The 20,322-nt window shown below is 40.7% G+C and overlaps 1 protein-coding gene across 2 annotated transcripts in view; it reads right to left on the minus strand.

Moving 5' to 3' along the window:
- LOC123766482 (WD and tetratricopeptide repeats protein 1) overlaps positions 1–17,365 on the minus strand; it is a 38,381-nt gene extending 21,016 nt beyond the window's left edge. For both annotated transcript variants that reach the window (XM_069308295.1, XM_045755652.2), the window contains exons 1-6: positions 17,033–17,365; positions 15,274–15,461; positions 9,611–9,741; positions 4,304–4,415; positions 980–1,167; positions 430–631 (exon numbers count right to left, since the gene is read on the minus strand). In XM_069308295.1, coding sequence (XP_069164396.1) covers positions 430–631; positions 980–1,167; positions 4,304–4,415; positions 9,611–9,741; positions 15,274–15,435 — 795 coding nt within the window. In that variant the 5' untranslated portion in view covers positions 15,436–15,461; positions 17,033–17,365. The remainder of the gene's footprint in view (positions 1–429; positions 632–979; positions 1,168–4,303; positions 4,416–9,610; positions 9,742–15,273; positions 15,462–17,032) is intronic.
- Between the last annotated feature and the right edge of the window lie 2,957 nt (positions 17,366–20,322).

Here is a 20,322-nt window from a genome sequence, read left to right on the forward strand (position 1 = left end):
GGTATGTCTAATGGATCCCAATAAATCCACTGCGGGTTCACCATGGCCCGTGCTGCTTGGAACTTTGTGTTCCAGGTAGCGAATCTTAAACAACAACAACAAATAGATCCCACTAGTATTTCCTCCCACTCTCTCTACCCCACTTTCCATAATCATTCCAGCCCCTCTCCCTTTAACAAATGAGTAAGCATAAATGCTACCATTTGAGCATAAGAACCCACCACCTAAACACCTTTCAAACATGCAAGATTTAATTCCATGCAGGCAAGATATAAAGCATTTTCATTTTTAATTTGACAGTGCACTGCATCCTTGCGCAATTATCTGAAAATTGCAGAAAATAAAGAAGAAGCTATAAATACAATAATTATGAAGTCCATCTGCAATTGCTGAAGAAATAAAAAACAAAAAATTAAGATTTCAACCTACCGGTACACTAGTTAATTTAATCATTCTTCTGTCATATATTCGTATATATGGATCACTGGCTCCAACTGCAATTATTTCAGGACGAGTTGGATTAACAGTTATGCACTTGCATTCTGCAGTACGACCAGTGTGGCATCGGAGGTTGATTAAAACATTGTTTGTTTGTGAATTACAAGTGTGTGGGGCTCGCATGTCATACAACCTGTAGTGCATAAATGATCTCATTAGTTACCAGCACATACCAAAACTGAGAGGCAAGTGTTCAAAATCATACCAGTGACTTTAAAAAAAAAGGACTTTAATTGCCAATACTATATGGTACTATTTGTACCATTGTATTTGATATATGGTACTATTTGTACCATACAATAATTACAATGATTAAAATACTTTTAAGTACTGTACAAGCTTAGACTTAAAGAAACATCACTTTAAAAGGAAACATTAATAATATTAAATTTAGCTATTTAATAGGACCAATTGTTAAATGGGATAAATTATGAGTATTCAAGATGATAATGAATTAAAGGGAAATGTGTAAACAGCTTACATAACGGTACCATCTTCAGATGCAGATAAAAATACGTTCGGTAACGTTGGAATTGTGGCAATTCTCTTGACACGTTCACGATGACATGTGCACACCTGAGTCACGTCTTCTGTATCTACTTCGCGCACTTCAATTCGACCGTCAGCTGCTCCTGATATGATAATCCTGTCTCCACTCTGAGGTACAAACTAAAAAAAAAAAAAAGGTAGTGTTAAGATTTCACATACTGTGACACCTCGGCTTACGAATACAGTACCCTTCTTTATGAACGTTTCGGGTTACGAGCCCAATTTCTTTGTAAAATACGAATCGGGTTATGAACGTTGCCTCTAATAACATAGTTTGCCGATACGCATATGACCGACCTAACGTGTGGTGGCACGGCGACCGCGCCTCAGTTTACCAGTGCCTCCAGCCTAGTTACAATTGCACCTGAATTTTTTGTAAAGAATTTCAGTGTTTTTCAAATTTTTCGTTATTTCAACATAAAAGTAATTATTATATATCTTGCCATGGGTCCCAAGAAAGTCAGTGGTAAAGTTCAACCTAAGGAAATATTTGTGAGTAGAGGCAGTAGAGGATGTCCCTTCCTCATTAAGAAAACGAGTGAATTATGGGAAGAACTACAAAGTTTTGTCAAAAAAACTCGCCCAGATAAAGCTGTAGGAGGCCATTGCATTGACCTTTTAAATGACAATGTGATGTCTCACTACAGACAAGTGTTAAAATGTAGGGGAAAAACAAGTGTCTAGACAGATTCTTAGTAAGACAAGCAAGCAAGCAATGAGCCACAACCAGGTCCTAGTTGTGGCTCACTGCTCCTACAAAATGTAGGAGGTAGAGAGAGAAGAGAAGTCGTCACTGCCCGATATTATAATGGAAAGGGACTCCCCTTCCAAATACTAACACCTCTCCTCCTCCTAACCTCCTCACCGTCTTTCATACGCCAACAAGAGTCATCAATAAAGGCAAGCAATAACTTGTACATACTTTAGTACTAAAGATTTGGGTAAATTAGGTATAAAATTTACTTTGATGTTACTATCTTTGGGAGTGTGGAATGGATTAATTAAATTTACATTATTTCTTATGGGAAAATTTGCTTCGATTTACAAATTTTCAGGTTACAAACCGTCTCTGGGAATGAATTAAATTCGTAAGCTGAGGTACCACTGTACTGGAAATTATTTAAGGAATACAGAATTGAATTATTAAAGCATCCCACATTACATCCCTTGTATAATCAGGGAGTACATTTCTTCAGTTCTCCCAAAACCAACAAACTGTAGAACCTCATTTTTTGACTTGTGAGAGAAATAAAGTCTAGACAGCCTTGGAAAGGGAATTATAACTGCTCGATACCTGCTTGATGGGGTTCTGCGAGTTGTTCTACTCCCCTTTTGCTTCCTTCTTGAAGCAGACACTAACGGATATGGGCATGGTATGACGTGTACATCTCTATGTTTAATACCATCTCTGTGGTCTAGTATGTAAAAGCCACTGGGTTTGTTATTATGTATTCATACAGCATATTTTTTTACCTTCATTGTTTTACAGTAAATGACTGTCTAAATACACAACGAAAATCCTGTTTGGAATGTCTTTACCCCAAACAATGATCTGCTATTGTTTTCAAGTTGCACTTGATTAATTCCTCTGTAATTGGTTAAATTCAAGCCTAATTATATTTTATATAAAAAATCCAATTTAATTCTGCAAATTAAGCATGTAAGCATTTGAAATACAAAGCTGTTCAAATATATGTACAATGTATGTTCAGCATAAAAAAAAATCATTAGTTTCATAATTCTGTACTGTACATTAACAATAAACAAATACTGTACACAGAATAAAATAAATAAGGAGATGGGGAGAAACTTACAATCCTATTGTACGTGGGAGACTAATGAATTGTTAACTGTGGGAGATGTGTATTGTTATGACCAGAGTAAGGGTGATAGGACCTGAATAGTAGCAGAATATGAATTAGGGAATTTACAGATTATGTTTCGTGTATATTCAGCAAGAAAAATACTAATCATCATTAGGTGATGTATACAGTTTGTCATCTTGACTCTACACAGCCAGGCATAAAAAAAGTTTTGTAGTCCTAGCCAGTTAGAAATGTTAATGATATTGCGACTAAGGAATAGCCAGAATGTTTCTATAATGCTAGGGATTGAATGGTGGCCACTCGAGTATTATTGGGTGCATTTTGTGCGAGTGTCTGCATGGTACGATAGCTGTACAACTCTGCAACCACCCACATGGCTGGATTTTGCTTCCTTCTTGAAGCAGACACTAACGGGTACGGGCAAGGTATGACGTGTACATCTCAATGTTTAATACCATCTCTGTGGTCTAGTATGCTAAAGTCACTGGGTTTGTTTTTCTGACTATTTTTTTGTAATATGATTTTGCTGGTTACTGGTCCTCCTGTTCCTAGAGTCTGGCCTTTTAGTAGTGATGTACTTGGAATAAAACCCAAAGTGTGCACATGAGGAAATAAGTGGTGCAGAGCACTTGATTTCCATTGTACATCTCTTCTCCTGTTTATGTGAAGTAAGGGGTTCACCATAACATAGTACAGTATTTGGTAAAGTAATGTTACTTAGGGAGGGGGGGGGATTAGTTAATAAATTTAGGAAAGTTGTAGCACAGGTTTTGTTTTCCCACCGTAGTGTAGGCTATCATCTTCAAGACCATTTACAGTATTTTAGAGAGTTTAAAGATCCCTGGGGGCCAGGGCTTGCCCAACTCATGAGTGGAAGGAATATCTCGCTACTTCTCATTAAATATAATTGTGTGGAGAATATAGTGTATCAAACAAATTATTCAGAAAATGGGAAGATTTTTTCTTAAGAATGTATGCAGTGCAGAGGAAAATCTGTTGGAGGCCAATGAGGTATATGGGAAAACCTGTTGACATTGATATCCTGACAAAGCCATTGGGAGGTCTGAGGAGAAAAATACCAAGAGGTTTTCAATATTAGGACAAAATGGGGTGTTGGAAAAAAAAAGTGATTATAGAAGTTATAGTAAAAGGTGAGCAAGGAAGGTTGCACCAAATACTCAAATGTGAATTGATGGATTCAATGTGCTAATCCAATTTGCAAGCAAGAACACAGATGCCAAGGCATGCACATTTGCATAAAAAACACACAAGAAAGTAAGTTCTGGGAAATGGGGGAAAAAAAGGGAAGGGGAAAGAAAGTGGGAGAGGAGAGAAGGGGGAGGAAGGAAGATAAAGATACGAGAAAATATAATTGAATATCGTATCAGGTTGTCGTATTTATTACATTTAAGAATATTTATACACTTTACCTTAACAGAAAAAATATTACCCCTATGACCAGTAGCCAATTTCTTCAGTCGTGTTTGTCGATAAACATCCCAAAGGGTAATATCGTAGTCATCGGACCCAGACAGCAACAAGCTGAAAAAGCAAATTTAATAGAAATTAAATTACAGTACTGTATGTGCATTCTAAAACACACAATTCCAAAAGAATAAATAGTACTGCATGTACAATAGATTTAGGTAGAGATAATTGTCTGGATAAATTTTTAAAGTGGTTCCTAAGCCATCATATGTTTCATTAGAATTTCTCTAAGAGGAGAGTCTTGGCCTACCAATATGCTCTATAAGTCATCTACTTGAACTTCTAAAATCACCAAAGATGTTGATTACTCAAAACTGTTGATCAGTAGCATGCTACTTAAAAAAAAAATAATAAAATCCAAGCATATACAATAATATATATTATATTTTTACTATTACAGTATCCACATTTAACTTGGTTACATTTCAATCATATGAAGACTATCAAAAAACCAGCGTTGAATGTGATGAAACGCCATTTTCTGGACGAGACCCGGAGGCTCCACGGAACTATACCGGGCTGATGTGTATATATTAGACCGTGGCAACTGGCAATTGATGGAGTTCTAGCCTACCAGGGACCATGAGCCAGTGCCTGGCCTCCCTCAGAAAGGCATGAGAAGCAATGGCCTAGACACCCCTATGTATTTGGAAGCAGTCTATGTCTGCCATCTACCAGGTCAGGCACCCAGAAAGGTAGGAATCCCAAAACAAACTACAGCTGGTTAAAAATTGCAAACCGAAAACTGAACGATCAAGCAGAACTCCCCAATTAGAAAATAAGCAAACGAGCACGACATTACCACAGACGCCTTGCCGCTGTCTGCGCAGCTTCCCGTTTGCCGGGAGGGGGAAGGGAGAGGCCCAAGACCTCCCGCACCAGCTACCTAACCCCGGTTCAGAGGCTGAATATCAAAAACACGAAAAAAAAACGACTGGAGAGAGGAAGGGATGCCGGGAAGCCTCAGGACTTCACCCAGAAAAAGTAGTTTCATTACATTCAACGCAGGTTTACTTTGTAAGTCCCCCTGGCTCCCCAGAGCTACCTAACCAAAGATATAGTAAAAGAGTGACTTTACTGGGAGGCAGCCGCCACTCGCTCCTCAACTCAAAATCAAGACAACTGACTGCAACCTGCGACCCAAGGCTATACACGCCCGAGCAGGGCCAAGAACACTAACAAGGTACCATGCAGCCAGGATCCTGTGACTTCCAAAAGCCCTGTGCCCGAATGTCAGCCCAAGACATATTACCAAAGACAGTAGCCAAACCCGCGAACATGCGAATGTCGTGGGCATGGGGATAGACCGCAGGCTGGCTGGACCGAATAATCCTGCAGACGACCTGGGAGACCCGCACCCTGGAACAGGGAAGAAGAGAAACCGGGTCAACCCAAAGTACATCCCCTGCTACTGAGGCCATGACGTGCAAGTAAAGGTGAAGAGCCACAACTGGACACAAAACATGATGCACCCCCGGCCAAACCAATCGAGCATCAACAATCCAAGGACTCCTCTGGAAAGCAGCAGTCTCACTATTCGCCAGAAAAGAAGGAGACGGCTGCAAACGAACAAAACGACCACCAGGACCGAAACAGCAGAAAATTGTGCCAGAGGAGAGCATGAAGCTCCCTGACCCGACCCCTAGAGGCCAATGCCAAAAAGAAAAAAAAAAAAAAAAAAAAGCCTTAGAAAAACAGTCATGAACCAAAGAGGGCCACAACAAACTGAGGAGAAGAGAGAAAAAGAGAGCACCTGGCCCAACGACCAGGACAGCTCAGGCTGGAGGTGAAACAACACCCGAGAAAGCTTGCGGAATGGAGCAGAAGTAACATCCACCCGGAACGCAAGCTGAAGCGAGTTTGCCAGCACCGCATGATATGAGGCGACAGTACTGTATTCGGCATAAGATGAAGGTCCTGAAACAACCAAGAGAGAAAGGACAAAACAACCCGACCAGAAATTGAAGACAACCTATGAAGAGAAAGTGCTGAAAGGACCGCCAGGAAACTTCATAGTGCCACCGAGATGAAACCAGTATGTGGGACACCATCAACGAAGTCACCTGATCACTATACAAGTTGTGATAAACCTGTGTCAAAATGACTAGATGCAAAAATCGGAAGAGAAGATCGAACCACCCACGTACAATGCTGAGGCGGAGCCGCGGGTAGACCCTCAGGTTTAGATACCGAGCAAACAGCGGCTGAAACCAAGGCCACAACGGGCCCTACAAGACTACACTCCCTTGGTAAGTCTCCAACCGAGCCAGGACCTGGAGCAACAACTCAACCTGGGATAGGAGGTACAGGTAACCTCACCTCTACCAATCCAGCCGAAAGGCATCGACTCCAACGGCCACTCAGTCAGGAAAGGGCACTACATATACCAGAAGACACCTCGATCAGGCTGACACAGAGCTCCACCTCCGGGTGCCCGAACGTCCGGCAGAGCCAAAAGAGAGTCGGTGTCGACTGTCCATTCTGTGGACGGGAATGACCCGGGGACAGGTCATTCTGGGGAGGAGCCAAACTCGTATCAAACTCGTACATGGAGGGGGAAATATGACCCCCCCCCTGTAACAACATGTCCCACACCGAGGGAACGAACCTCCAAGTGGAGTCAAACAAGGCCCAAGCCCCCCCCTAAGTCGACTCCTCCCCAGCCTCATGATTCTCTATGTCAGGACCCAGGGCAGAGCCGTCCTCCAAACCCTCTGCCTCTGAAGAAAAGGCAGAGTCCACTGGCACGACCCGAAAGCCCCGGCAGGAGGAACAGGCTCGAATGCCTCCGCTGGCGATCCGGAAGGGGCAGTCCCCGAAGCTGCCCTAGTCTCACCACCAAAAAAGTCCTGCCCCGACTCTGAAACACTCAGACGTTAGGGAGCAGAGGGCAGGGGTGAAGGGGGTGAGCAAGATGAACTAAAGCAGGGGAAGGACAAGGGGCACAGATGAAACCAAAGTTGAGGCGACTAATGCCCCCCCTTGCCCCCCCTCCCCCCCCAAAAAAAAAAGTCCAGGTCTCTATAACCAAAGCGGGGCAGCCGCGGGGCATCCGGAAAGGCAACCAACCTAGTGCGTTGCAGCAATCTAAACCTCGCATACAATGCTGAAGCTGCCTGCACCCGAATATCAATAGCCGAGACTGGGTGAACTGGAGTACAAGCAAGGAACACCACTTGCAGGACTCCGGGTCAAAGATGTCATTGACCTGACAGGCAGCATGGTAGAGGCAAAAATGGCGAGTGTCACCCTGAGACAAGGGGACAGAGCAACCTTTAAACTCACACGAAACGAGATGGGACTAGGAGGACGCATTCATCGGACCAATGAGCCCTAATGGGGGTTTCTAGAGCCCTTAGGCTGTCTGCTAAGGGGAAGCCCAGGCAAGGTACCATTGCTCCTTGTGCCTCTCTGAGGGGGCCAGGTTTTGTCTTGTGGTCCCTGATAGACTAAAACTCCATCGATTGATTGTTGCCAGTCTAATATATACAAACATCAGCTTGATATAGCTCCAGGGAGCCGGAGGGGCTCTCCAGAGAGAAGATATATACGCCAGAATAAATTCTCAGGCTCATGAATTTGAGCACAAAATAGTTTGAGCACACACTGAAGGTGGCGAGAGAGGAAGTGGAGGTAGTGGTGGAGAGAGGGAGGTGGTGCTTACTCATCAGTGAATAACAATAATTAAGATCTACCTCCTTACTCCTTATGCCCTGCCTCCTAGCCTCTTGTTCCTGATCAATCATTTTATATTCAGACATACAAATTCTGTCGTATACTCTAGTACCTAATTTTGAACATGTGGGTAGAAGTGGCTTCAGCATTCTTGTCTTTCAGCACATTCCATTTGCTAACCACAGTACAGGGAACAATTAATTCTTTACACTTATATGATGTGTATCCAGCTTCCACTGATGCCATCTTGTCCTAGTTATTATAAAGTGGTTGCCCTTGTCCACCTTCTCTATTCCTTTCAGTATTGTTTATGTAGTGATCATATCCCTTCTGCTCTCATGTGCATAATGAAATCAAGTTTCTTTAACAAGTCCTTGCAACCGAGTCGTATCAATTGATATGGTAACATTATATGCCTCTGGTGTTAATGGTAGAATGATAAACACTTGCAAACTCCAGAGGCACATGTGAACAAGAAAATGTTACCAGCATAAGGGACGCTAGCAAAAGTGATTGTGCTTGCCAAAAAGTGACTATGGATAGGAAGGGGGGAGACAATCTTGATCTTTTTGCTTTGCCTACTAGGCTTTTTTAACTGGTACATTTTATAACTTTCATAACATTCGAGTTCTTTGATGCAGTTGTCTTTGAAGTAATGGATGGAAGAGGCATGACAACTTTCAGTGCCATCCACTTGTTGACTTCCTATACAGGGTATGAACACTACCTTGCATTTCTTACAGTATTTGCATTTCCAGCTTTTACCTATACTGTACCTCTTAGTCCTATTTTCCCTATTAAAATGAGGCTATCCAAGTTCCATTTTATGTTTTACAGGAAGCAGATTTCATGCTGGTGCTGCATCCTCTGATGCTGGTCTTGTGTAGGCTGTGTATATCTTTGGAAAGAGTCCTTGTTCATGTTTTTAAATGCCACTTTATATTTGTCAGCTTCCCATAACCTACAATGTCACATTTGGTTGTACTCCCAGTATCAGTGTCAAATTATATCCACTCTTTCCAACTTTTTTTTTGCATCCCTTTTAGTATAGATTCCTTCTGGTCACCTCTCACCCTTTCCCATTTTCATTACCTCACCTTGTTAGGTATGAACTCTCGACAGATTTTTATCTGACCACTCCTGGGGTTTGCCATGGTTATCCTGCAGCACTATACGGTCCTCTTCAGTTTTACTTTCCTCATCAGCTATGCATCATCTGCAAACATTGACACACATTCTCACCTTCGAGTAGGCCAAACATATACTGTATTAGGAATAGAAATGAGCCTAGGACCGAGCCTTGTAGACCCCCTCTGACTTTTGACCCTTTGTTTCCTGCCAATCAGGAACTATACTACTTTACCCACTTCAATGTCTTTCCAGTTATCCCAGTTTGTTGCTAGGAGATAATAGGAAGCATATAAGCATAAAAAATAAAATACAGTATATATAACTTCAACCACTATATATAGCTTCAACCACTAGTTAATACCATTTTTAATCTGTGTGGCAGCTGCACAAAAGAATTTTACTACTCACTGAACAGCATTTGAACTATCTTTCTCAGATCTTACCTGCCCTCTCTATTAAATTCAATGCAGTTTACACATCCTCTGTGACATTCTAGCTCTTTTACAACTCCAAGTCTATCTACCATTGCACGAGTCATCTGGTTGTGTCTTGAAAAACTCTGCCAACTTATGTCCTGGAAGGAAGAAAATTTGATTTTGCAATACAAATTTCAACTACAAAACATCTCAAGACAATAAGAAGTTAAACCTAAAATAAAATTAGTTCTTATCCATTTATGCATTTATAATTTATACCCTCCTCAAAAACAAATGGATAAGATGCAGTGAAGCGTTTCTACCAATTCTGACTGCATTTCAATTGTGGTATATAAAGTCAAAATAAATGCATTCTCCTATATTGCTATAGAGCTAATCTATATGTTAACCACACACTAGCTTATCCACCAAGTGAGGTCTGCACCTCTATTTACACTAATATTAAGTGCTTAAAATGCACACTATATATTGTACTATACAATTCCTAGTAAAATTGTCTTTTGTTTGTAAAATCATTAAGTCTGCATAATATTAAAACACTTACCAGAAATTTATACAAACCTAAAAAAAAATTTAAAAAAAGTATAAAAAATCTTTAAGTGTATGAATATTCAATTAATCTTTAACCCTTAAACTGCATTGGTCCACATGCTCCAATAATCTGGCGATTTAAGCTGACCCCATTTATTTTTTAATGCCCCACCCATTCTACAGGGAGGTCATTTGACACCAGAGATCTCTCGATTTTTAGCCATACAGTATTTGGAAAAATCCTGAGTCCTTTAGTTTCCCTCTAGGGCCTCTGTAAGATGTGGTTTATGTCAGATGCATCACCATCCACTGTCTGAACGTGCAGGGTAGCCAAGCTGGGAATCAATTCACTTAAAGCATATGAGCAATTTCCATGTACTGTATATATTTACAGGCAAAATCTTTGCCAATGTGCAACTAAGATTTAGGCTTGTACAGTATGTACTATACTATGTTTGCAACTATACAGTATGTATAGTTGCAAACTTCTGAATTTTCTCTAGTTTCTGTTTATGCTTCACAAGGTGTGGGTTCCATGCTGGTGTTGATTGATGAAGATTAAACCACCCAAGAGATGGCACAGCAGGCATGAATAGTTCATAAATACTGGTGCTGCATACTCGAGTAATGATCTAACATAGGCAGTGTGTATGGACTTTGAGCCTTTTTGTTCAGATTCTTAAATGTCATTCTTATGTTTGCTAACTTTCCATATACAGTTTTGCTGATGTTAACCTGTTCACATGAGCTTCTAGTGATAATGTTGGGATTATGTCTACTCTCAAGATATTTTTCTCCTGTTTCTTGCAATTGACTTTCCTTTATGGAGTAATTAAATACAGGTCTCCTATATCTCTTGCCTATTTTCATTACTTTACACTTGTATGGATTGAATTCAAGCAGCCATTTATCTGCCCACTCCTGAAGTTCATCAAGGTCTTCTTGCAGCACCCTACACTCCTCTTCAATTCTTATTCTGCTCATTAACTTTGCATTATCTGCAAACATTGACATGTACAAGCTCACTCCCTCTGCCAGGTCATTTACATTTACTTTCCACTCTTCTCCATTCTGATATTTTCTAAGACTATCACCCTGTTTAATTATAGGTACTGTTTCTCCATCAAGTTCCCAGTTTGGGTACTTGATTGAGAGACAAGCAGGGGAAAGGTACTGTACACTGTACTGTAAAGCTACTCAGTACCTTTTCCCCCCACTTGTCTCTTCATCTTGTGTATAAGTCTTGTGAGGAACTGTATCAAAAGCTTTTGGGCAGTCTAGGAAGATGAATTCTACCCATCCATCCTTCTCTTATCTTATTTTGGTGACCCTGCCATAGAAAATCAAGTTTCTTAAACAAGATTTTCCTTCTCTGAAGCTGTCATGTCAATTATAAAACACTCTCATCCCCAAATGTTCTACAATCCTTTTCCTGACAACTTTCTTGAATCTTGCATGGCATGCATGTTAATGATACTGGTTTATAGTTTAGTGCTTCATGTTTGTCCCCTTTAATATTGGATCTACATTTGCCCTTTTTCCAGATTTCTGGTAGCTCTCCCATTTTTATCATAATGTTGAACACTATAGTTAATGAATAACACAAGATCACTGCAGCTTCCTTCAGAAACCATGGTGATATCTGGTCAGGTTCTTCTGCTTTTGTTACAATCAGCTCCCCCCAAGTATCTTCTTACCTATCCTACATTAACTTCAATTCGGCCTTTTGTTGTTTCAGGCCGTTTGTTAAAAGCAAATGCTAGAAAAAAGCATGAAATGGAAAAGTTGAGTAATTCACAAGAAGCACAAACACAATGAATATGCCCAAGATAGAGCTAAGAAGGCTTTTCTGGAATAGCAAATTCCTTGAAGGGGAGTTCAAATGAGGAATAAAAAGGTTTCAACAAGGTAAGGCAAGGTAATTATCAGGAGAAAGTGCCAAGTCATTACTGTATCATTATTTTTTGTATGTATATATTTATAAATATACAGACAAGAGTTCTTACATTCTTGTAAAGCCACTAGTATGAATAGAATTTCAGGCAGGTCTTTAATCTTAATTTTCCCTGGAATACGAACTGCCAAATCACTTATGACTTAGTTGGAAGGAATGAAGCTAAGGATTTAGGATAGGACAGAACAACAGAATGGTGCCCAACCACTTGGATGGACAGGAATTGAACGCCAACCTGCAAGAAGCGAGACAAGCACCCTACCATCCAGTCGAAGTGGTTGGGCAGATTATTAGCATATAAATAGATAACTATAATGTACACAGCAGCATTGATATAAATAAATTTGTAATTGTTTTGAGGACACCATCTGGAAACAAATGGAAAATATTATAGTTAGGTATCCCAGACTCAAAAGTTTATGCCTGTTTTATCTGTGGTCACCTTTAAATTACTGTATATTAATTTTTATTCAATTTTCCGAGAGGGCTCCCCTCTACCTTCCTGAGCTACCCACCTGGAGTCCTTCAAACCCAGGTACCACACCAAACTAAGAAATTTAAGTGTCTATCCCTCACTCAATAGAGGAATATGGGTATAGGGATACTAGACTAACTACTTTGCCAAATGAAAAAAACACCAGAAAGATAGAGTGCATCAATACAAGCAAATGCTTGGACAACATCTGTAATCCCGATTCTAGCTACATTGACACACTTTGTCAAGGCCCAATTATCAGTTATCCCTGCACCCCCACCACCAAATGGCAGCTCCAATAGCCTAAGTGTCCAAGACAAGTGCACTAGCCATTCATGTATCCAGTGTGTTACAGTGCTGTCCTCCTGGTGCCTCTTGGCTCTGTGGGCCATCATCATTTGGTAAAATGTTTACCATTCCTTGGACTCTCTCCTGCACAGGGGCCCAGTGGTTGTGCTTGTTATTTCAAAGATTCATTTGTATGTATTTTGTGCCGACATGTGTGTGCACCTTGATCACTAGTTCAGCTCAGCTGTAAGTGGCCAGCATTACCTTTTCTGGCTACTTGTGGGGTCGACCCCACCTTTGGGCAAGATGGTCGACCATCAAGAGATAGTATTCTTGCTCCATCTCTTGAGGGGCCTTGCCCTGGGCAGTGCATATGCTTCAACTCCACAGAGGAGTCAGGTAAGCAGGGTGTTTGCTTCAGTGGATGTGCTACTGGGTCATTGTCGATTCATGTTCTAGGAGAAGGGAGCTATCAGGAGAAAGTGCCAAGTCATAACAACTATATAGCACTTAGAAGGGATCAGAATAATGATTTGGGATGGGACAGGGGAAAGGAATGGTGCCAAACCACTAAAGACTGTCGGGATCGGACGGAGACATGGATGAAGCGAGACAGCCGCTCTACCATCCCACTCATATAGTTGGCAGGTTCATGTTCTAGTGGTAGTTTATGCCTCCCTTTACTGCATTTACTCAAGTCGAGGGTTGGCAACTTTCAAGTACGTTCCCCAGTGCCCAGCCTCCCCTGACTGTCTTCCATGTTGGGTGCTGGTGGTTTCCCCACAGGTCTTGTTCGACGACAGTCCTTGCACTCCTCTCCAAGTCTGCTGCTGTTCTTACTCAAATGGTTTTCAAGGCGTTTCTTCGGCTTTATAGCTTGCCGTTGATCATACTACTGTCTTTGCCACATCTGCCTAATGGGTTCATGGGTCTTTCCATCCAAGATGCTTCTCCGATTGCTGCACTCTTTTGGGTTATTACTTCAAGTGTTCAGGATTTATCATGTTGCTTAGCAGCCCTAGTTGTTGCCCTATAACAAAGGAGGGAGTGCTGATTGCTACGGCTCTTTAGCCATATGCTCTTCCCCTCCTCGAGTTGGATACCTTGCCTCTTTCTCTTTCTTCAGTATGGTCCCTGGCCTGGTTTGGGGCTTCATGGCCAATTTTCTAAGGAGTTTTTGAAGTGGGTTGCCTCAGGTAGGTTTGGAGCAGAGAAAGTGAAGCCTGGCAATTCCCACTGGGACTTGGCTCAGTCTTTTGGCTGCTGGAGACTGTTGTTGATATTCCAAGCAGGGTCTCCTTGTAGTTGGAGTGACTCTCTTTGTAAGTATCTTTGTTTTGCCAATGACCCGTTTTCTTTATAGTGTTTGGCCTCGAGGGCTATAGGGAGGACCCCACAGTTGGTAATGTTCCCTTTTGAACCCCTTGGGCTCTGTGCACTTTGAGTGTTCTGTTTTTCTGGAGCTCCAAGAATAGAGTAGGGATGCCCAATTTAGGGAAAAGGCCAGGAGGTAAAAGGCAAAGTGTAAGGGGAAGAACAAGAAAATGAGAGAGCTTCTATTAAAGATACTGTGTGTTAGAGAACTTCAGGGAAGTCCAAACAGGAATTGACGGGCTTATTCAATAAAAAGTAGTGGGAGGCAGTTGGTAAATGTTTCCTTCAACCTGAGGGAGGACAGTGAAAGGCATAGGACTATTCCATGGTTTTAACCAAAGACGTAAGGAACACAACCAAAAGGGCATGGAAAAACTAAAAGAACAGCAGAGAGGGGTACCAGAGAGCCAGGAATGGGCATGTCAGAATGAGAAGGGAAGCAGAAAGAATCTCAAAACATTGTAGCTAAAGCAAAGGCACAACCCAAGTTGCTTCACAGCCACATCAGGATGAAAATAACAGTTAAGGAACAACTGATGAAACCGAAGATTGGACTGAACTTGTTCACAGAATGATAGAAGCATTTAACATGACAGGAGATTCCAGGTCTATAATAGAGCAAGAAGTTCCCGAGCTCAATCTTCTAAAGGTTGTCGAGATGATTTTGGAGCATAGCATTCCACACGGCCCGGTCCTCGACCAGGCCTCCTTTTTGTTACACACCCTCAAGAAGCAGCTTGTAGCAGCTGTTTAACTACCAGGTACCTATTTACTGCAGGGTGAACAGGAGCATCAGGGTGAAAGGAACTCTGCCCCTTTGTTTCCGCCTTCACCAGGGATTGAACCCGGAACCTTAGGACTACAAATCCCGAGTGCTGTCCACTCAACCGGCAGACCCCGGAAGAAGGAAAGGCCCAGGGAAAGAAACTGAACTAAACCAAGGAGCACCAGAAGACTTGAGATAACCAAAGATGATGAAAGATTGCAGCTGAACACTACTAAAGGTGACGAGACCAAACAAGACGATATTTCAGTACAGTAGCTCACCTCAATTTCCCGATTTCTTTGCAGCTGCAGAAAACCAAGCTTTTTTGTAGGCTTTCTGAAGAGCATGGGTTGACGAGAAATGAGGACAGGAGTTGTCATGTCCTTGGCTTCAGAGTTCTCAGAGCCTGACTGTCCTACAATAGGACCCTCCATTACAGACATCGTAGATTTCACACAGCAATGCAATTCTGTTTGGAAAAAAATAATATTATGAGTTTACATTTTATTAAACCTACCCTCTTCTCTGGCCAAAATACTTACTCCTCATTCCATGAAAAGACAAATTAAGAAAATTAGGAAAATATTTTACAAACATTCAACTTGTGGAAAAGGTTGAAAAAAATTGAGAATACAGATAAAGATTTTGAAGGGTAAAATATTCTGGACATACCACCATGGGTTTAAAATTAAATAAGTGAACAGAAACATCAGAAACATTGTCTGCTCTGCTGTTTTTGCAAGACATCAATGGGCCAAACTTCACTACACATTGTTGAAATGTGTAGCTTCGTCACCCAGCAACGTTTAAAAAACATTCACATACGTCGCACCCAACAAGCTGGGGACCACGATTTGTTCAATGCTAGAACTTTGTTAATTTTGTTCTATAGTTCCTCTTAAAACTTCGCTACAATTTTTTAAGTTGGCTTTGTAATTTAGATGTACCCAAGGATATAACCAAGTAGCACTGAAATCTTCAAATTTTTAGTGAAGAGTTCATATGGATATACACCACAAATGAAGCAAAAAACCAGCATCGAAGGTAATGAAACGCCAAATTCTAGGCATGTACTGGTTGCTCCATAAAGCTAGTATCTCTGATAGTGTGTCATACTACTACTATGTCCCATCAGCCCTCCTCACAAGAAGCACAGAGCGCGACATTGCTTATGATAAAAATTTAATAATGTATTCGTGTCTGCCACCCACTGGGAAAGGCACCCAGAAAGTAAGTGAAACAAGTGAAACAAAACAAACCACTGCTAGCTTTAAAATGCGACTGCAGCCTCGAGAACTGCCTAAAGTTTCCCCCCCCCAACTATGTAAACAATGGATCAAAAATTCATGAAACTGGTGCCAGCTCTTTAACATCACAAGAATTTTGAAAAAAAAATTCATTTTCCAATTGTTAAAACCATATCACTAAGTTCGGATGGTTTTAAAATCTGTTGGCAAACCAGCTTCAGTATGAAGTGACCTGTATTCCCAACATCTACCACTAAGTAGCATGCAATTAGGGAAGATGTTAGGCATACAGTGTAGTCTTAATTTCAGACTTGCCCACAAGGATGTGCACAATATGATCTCTAAAATATATTGGAATTTCCTTAAATCTCATGTTCATTATTCTTTACTTTGTGATTTATAATTTGCAATTAATAACTCGTTACATAACCTTAATGTACCATTACCTTCAAAAAAACTAATATTAATACTGTAGATAGGTCCCCCATAAACTAAAGGTCACTTTTTAATTAAACAATATTTAGACTAGATTTTTGGCATAAACTATACTTCACGGGGGGTACCGTCATATACACAGGTACACGTCATATCATACATACAATTGGACATTGGACTAAATCAAAATACTGTCCAATGTATTTTGATTTAGTCCAATGTCCGATTGTTAAAACTGTATATATTATTAGGTTAAGCTTAGCTGACGTCTTGGCTTAGATTAGGTAGGTTTAAATGTGTACGAAGTGACTTGTACCAGTAATGCATTAGGGTGTTAAAAAATAAACTGAATATTCACCTGGCAGCTCTCAACTATCCTCAGAATCTCATATTCACCAGAACGCTTGATTGCAGAATGCAATATAGTCCACCAAGGTGTAGGTAGTTAGGCCTGGGGTGTAGGCTGGCCTACAGTACTCAGGATGAGAAGTGAGACGTGTAGCGCTTTGCTGCGGGTCCTCATGACTGATAGTGGTTGCTACTACCCTCTCACAACTCACCTATCCTTCATCCTCAACCACTCTCCACTCTACTCACAGCCACTGACGTCCACCGTAATACAATGTAACCCCAAACTGTGCCCCAAATGGTAGCAGAACTTAGTGGGTCCGACGGTCGCTTATACCACAGTGAGCAAAATATGTGGAGGGTAGAAGAAAATGTCAGCTCCGGCAGGGGATACATGCGTAGCTGCCGGCTAGTATTGACTGTTGTTTATAACTTTTATGATATTAATTTTCTTGAGTTGAAAATGCTTCTAAAAGTTGCTGGAGACATAGTCAAGCTGGAATGTTTCAAGCCGAAGGTTAGATTTATGTTATATGAGTTATATGAATGATGTTGTTGTTATAGATTCTGCTACTCGGAACAAGTTCCAAGTAGCACGGGCTATGGTGAGCCCGTAACTTACCTGGCACAGGAGCGGGGCAAGTAGCACGGGCTATGGTGAGCCCGTAATTTACCTGGCACAGGAGCGGGGCAAGTAGCACGGACTATGGTGAGCCCGTAGTGGACTTACCTGGCACAGGAGCGGTGCTGTGTCGTGAGCGGTGCTCTATATATTTTTTTTTGACATATATATGATATATATATATATATATATATATATATATATATATATATATATATATATATATATATATATATATATATATATATATATATATATATATATATATATATATATATATATATATATATATATATATATATATATATATATATATATATATATATATATATATATATATATATATATATATATATGTATGTATGAATGAGTTTGGTTGGATGTAAATAGAAGTTGGCTTGCATGGGGTCAATAGGCATTATGTTGTCTATTCTTCTGTTCTCATCAGTCTACAAGATTTTGTTGAATGTTCTTAGTGGACTAATGATTTTAGACTGCTTATTGGCAATCTAAGGTTATACTCAGTCTTGTAGATATGAGGCAAAGTGAAATCGACACCAGTAATTCCATCTATCATTATACTATCATGCAAGAAGCGCCACACATCTATGGATCATCCAATAAAATCAGGAGACTTCTACATGTTACTATTTTTGGTTTAGACTCGGTTATAAGTATCTCTGGGTATTCTCATTATCTGCTGATGCAGACCTGACCAAATGTAAACTGAGGTCCATTATATTGAAAATAAACGGTAAAAATACTGTATATAGAGAGTTAATATATATAAATATTTAGGCATATATGTTGGATATACCCATGAGAGTTTGGAAGCTACTTGCAGAGCTACTACTTTGGAAGCTGAGATGAACACACTGTTGGGTCAATGTCGGAAGAGATTACAACCTCTGAAGGCCTTGGCATGCTGTGGAAAGGAAGTGGGAGTCCCTGTGCTACGAATGATATACTTGAGTACTGTAAGATCTCCTATTGATTATGCTGCACCTGTCATTTCTTGTTTTGGTAAAGGAAGGATGGGGAAGCTGGAGAAGGTACAAAATGAAGCCATGAGAATTATCTTAGAATGAAATGCTATGATTGGGATAATGAGGATGGAGTTGTATCTGCAGAATATTAGGGATAGAATTTCAAAGATAAATGTAGCCTCTGCCATTAGATTAATGAGAGGTGGGGGAGCTAATGAATAGCAAACCAGACATGACAGGGCTGATCTCATTGAAACTTAAAATACTGAACAAGCTGGGGAATATTAATCCAAACCACTTCTTTAAAAGGTCAAATCATGCAACAGAAAAGAGGAAACAGCTTCAAGCTCAAAAAGCCACATTGTAGGACAGAAAACAGGAGATGGCATTTCCCCCATAGGGTTATAAACTCATAGGGTTATAAACCCATGGAACCTCCTTCCAACCGAATCCGTAAATTGAAGTTCAACAGCCAGTTAGAAAAAAATCTCCATGAAAAACGGTTTGTATTTGACAAACTCCCGGCTTCCTGTCCCCGTCGAGGCATCTAGATGGATGGGTTCCTTCAAGTAAATAAACCCATGGAATTGCATACCTACCAATGCCGTAAATAATAATAATTAATAATTACTCCAGTTCAAAACCCGGTTGGACAAAAAACTTCAAGAATAATGGGATAATTTTTGATACGTCACCGGCTTCCTCTCCCCATCAAGATCACTAGAGAAACAGTGGCCCTCAGATAAATTCAGGTAAATGTTCTTATTTAGAAGTAGATGCCAAGCAGAATGATCGCTAGAGATTTGCATGGTTGGAGACTGTTCCGGTCGAGGCTGGTGCGTCAGAGAGTATTGCCCGATTGGGCTAAAAGTAGCGAATTTGGCTACTTTTGAAAGCTGCCCTAAATCAGCCGGTCCTGTTGTTGTTGTTGTTTAAGATTCGCTACTTGGAACAATAAGTTCCAAGTAGCACGGGCTATGGTGAGCCCGTTGTGGACTTACCTGGCACAGGAGCGGGGCTGTCTGTTGAAAGGATGAATTTACTTTATCAAAAAGATGAAGTAGATCAGTGTAGCATTCACACTGACTTAGACAACTTCACTCTTGTAATGTTGAGAAGAATCGTGCATCCTGATTATGCAAAGCTTCATGTAAATTTGGACCTCAATTCCATTTATCTGCCCCTGGAAAAAGTGGACTTTGGTTGTGAATTTTCAACACTTCTGGCCACTAACAAACAAAATAATGTTACATCCCAAGAAAAGCTTCAAAATGTTCAAGAAAGATGCCATAAATTTTTAGTGAGAGCTTGCAAAGAGCTTCTCTGTCGCATTCCTGGAAATGCTGAAACTTTAAAAAAAAGGTGAAAAATCTGTCACTTAGCATATGCTAAGCCACAAACGGCCACTATTTTCAGAAAAATCTGTCACCTAGCATATGCCTAGCATATAAACTTTAAAAAAGGTGAAAAATCTGTCACCTAGCATATGCCTTAGCCACAAACGGCCACCATTTTCAGAACTTCCACTAGTACTAGCTGATCAGTCTAAGCTTAATGAAATTGAAAGTCAGTGGCATCTACTGTTAACCATTAACTGGGCCAACATATGCGAGGGACAAATTCCAACATATGGATCGTCATTTTGGACGAAGGCAATAACTTTCAAGAACACTGCTGGAGAGCCCATACTGA

This window comes from Procambarus clarkii, chromosome 62 (genome assembly GCF_040958095.1).
Source record: "Procambarus clarkii isolate CNS0578487 chromosome 62, FALCON_Pclarkii_2.0, whole genome shotgun sequence".
In the NCBI taxonomy this organism is placed as follows: Eukaryota; Metazoa; Arthropoda; class Malacostraca; order Decapoda; family Cambaridae; genus Procambarus; species Procambarus clarkii.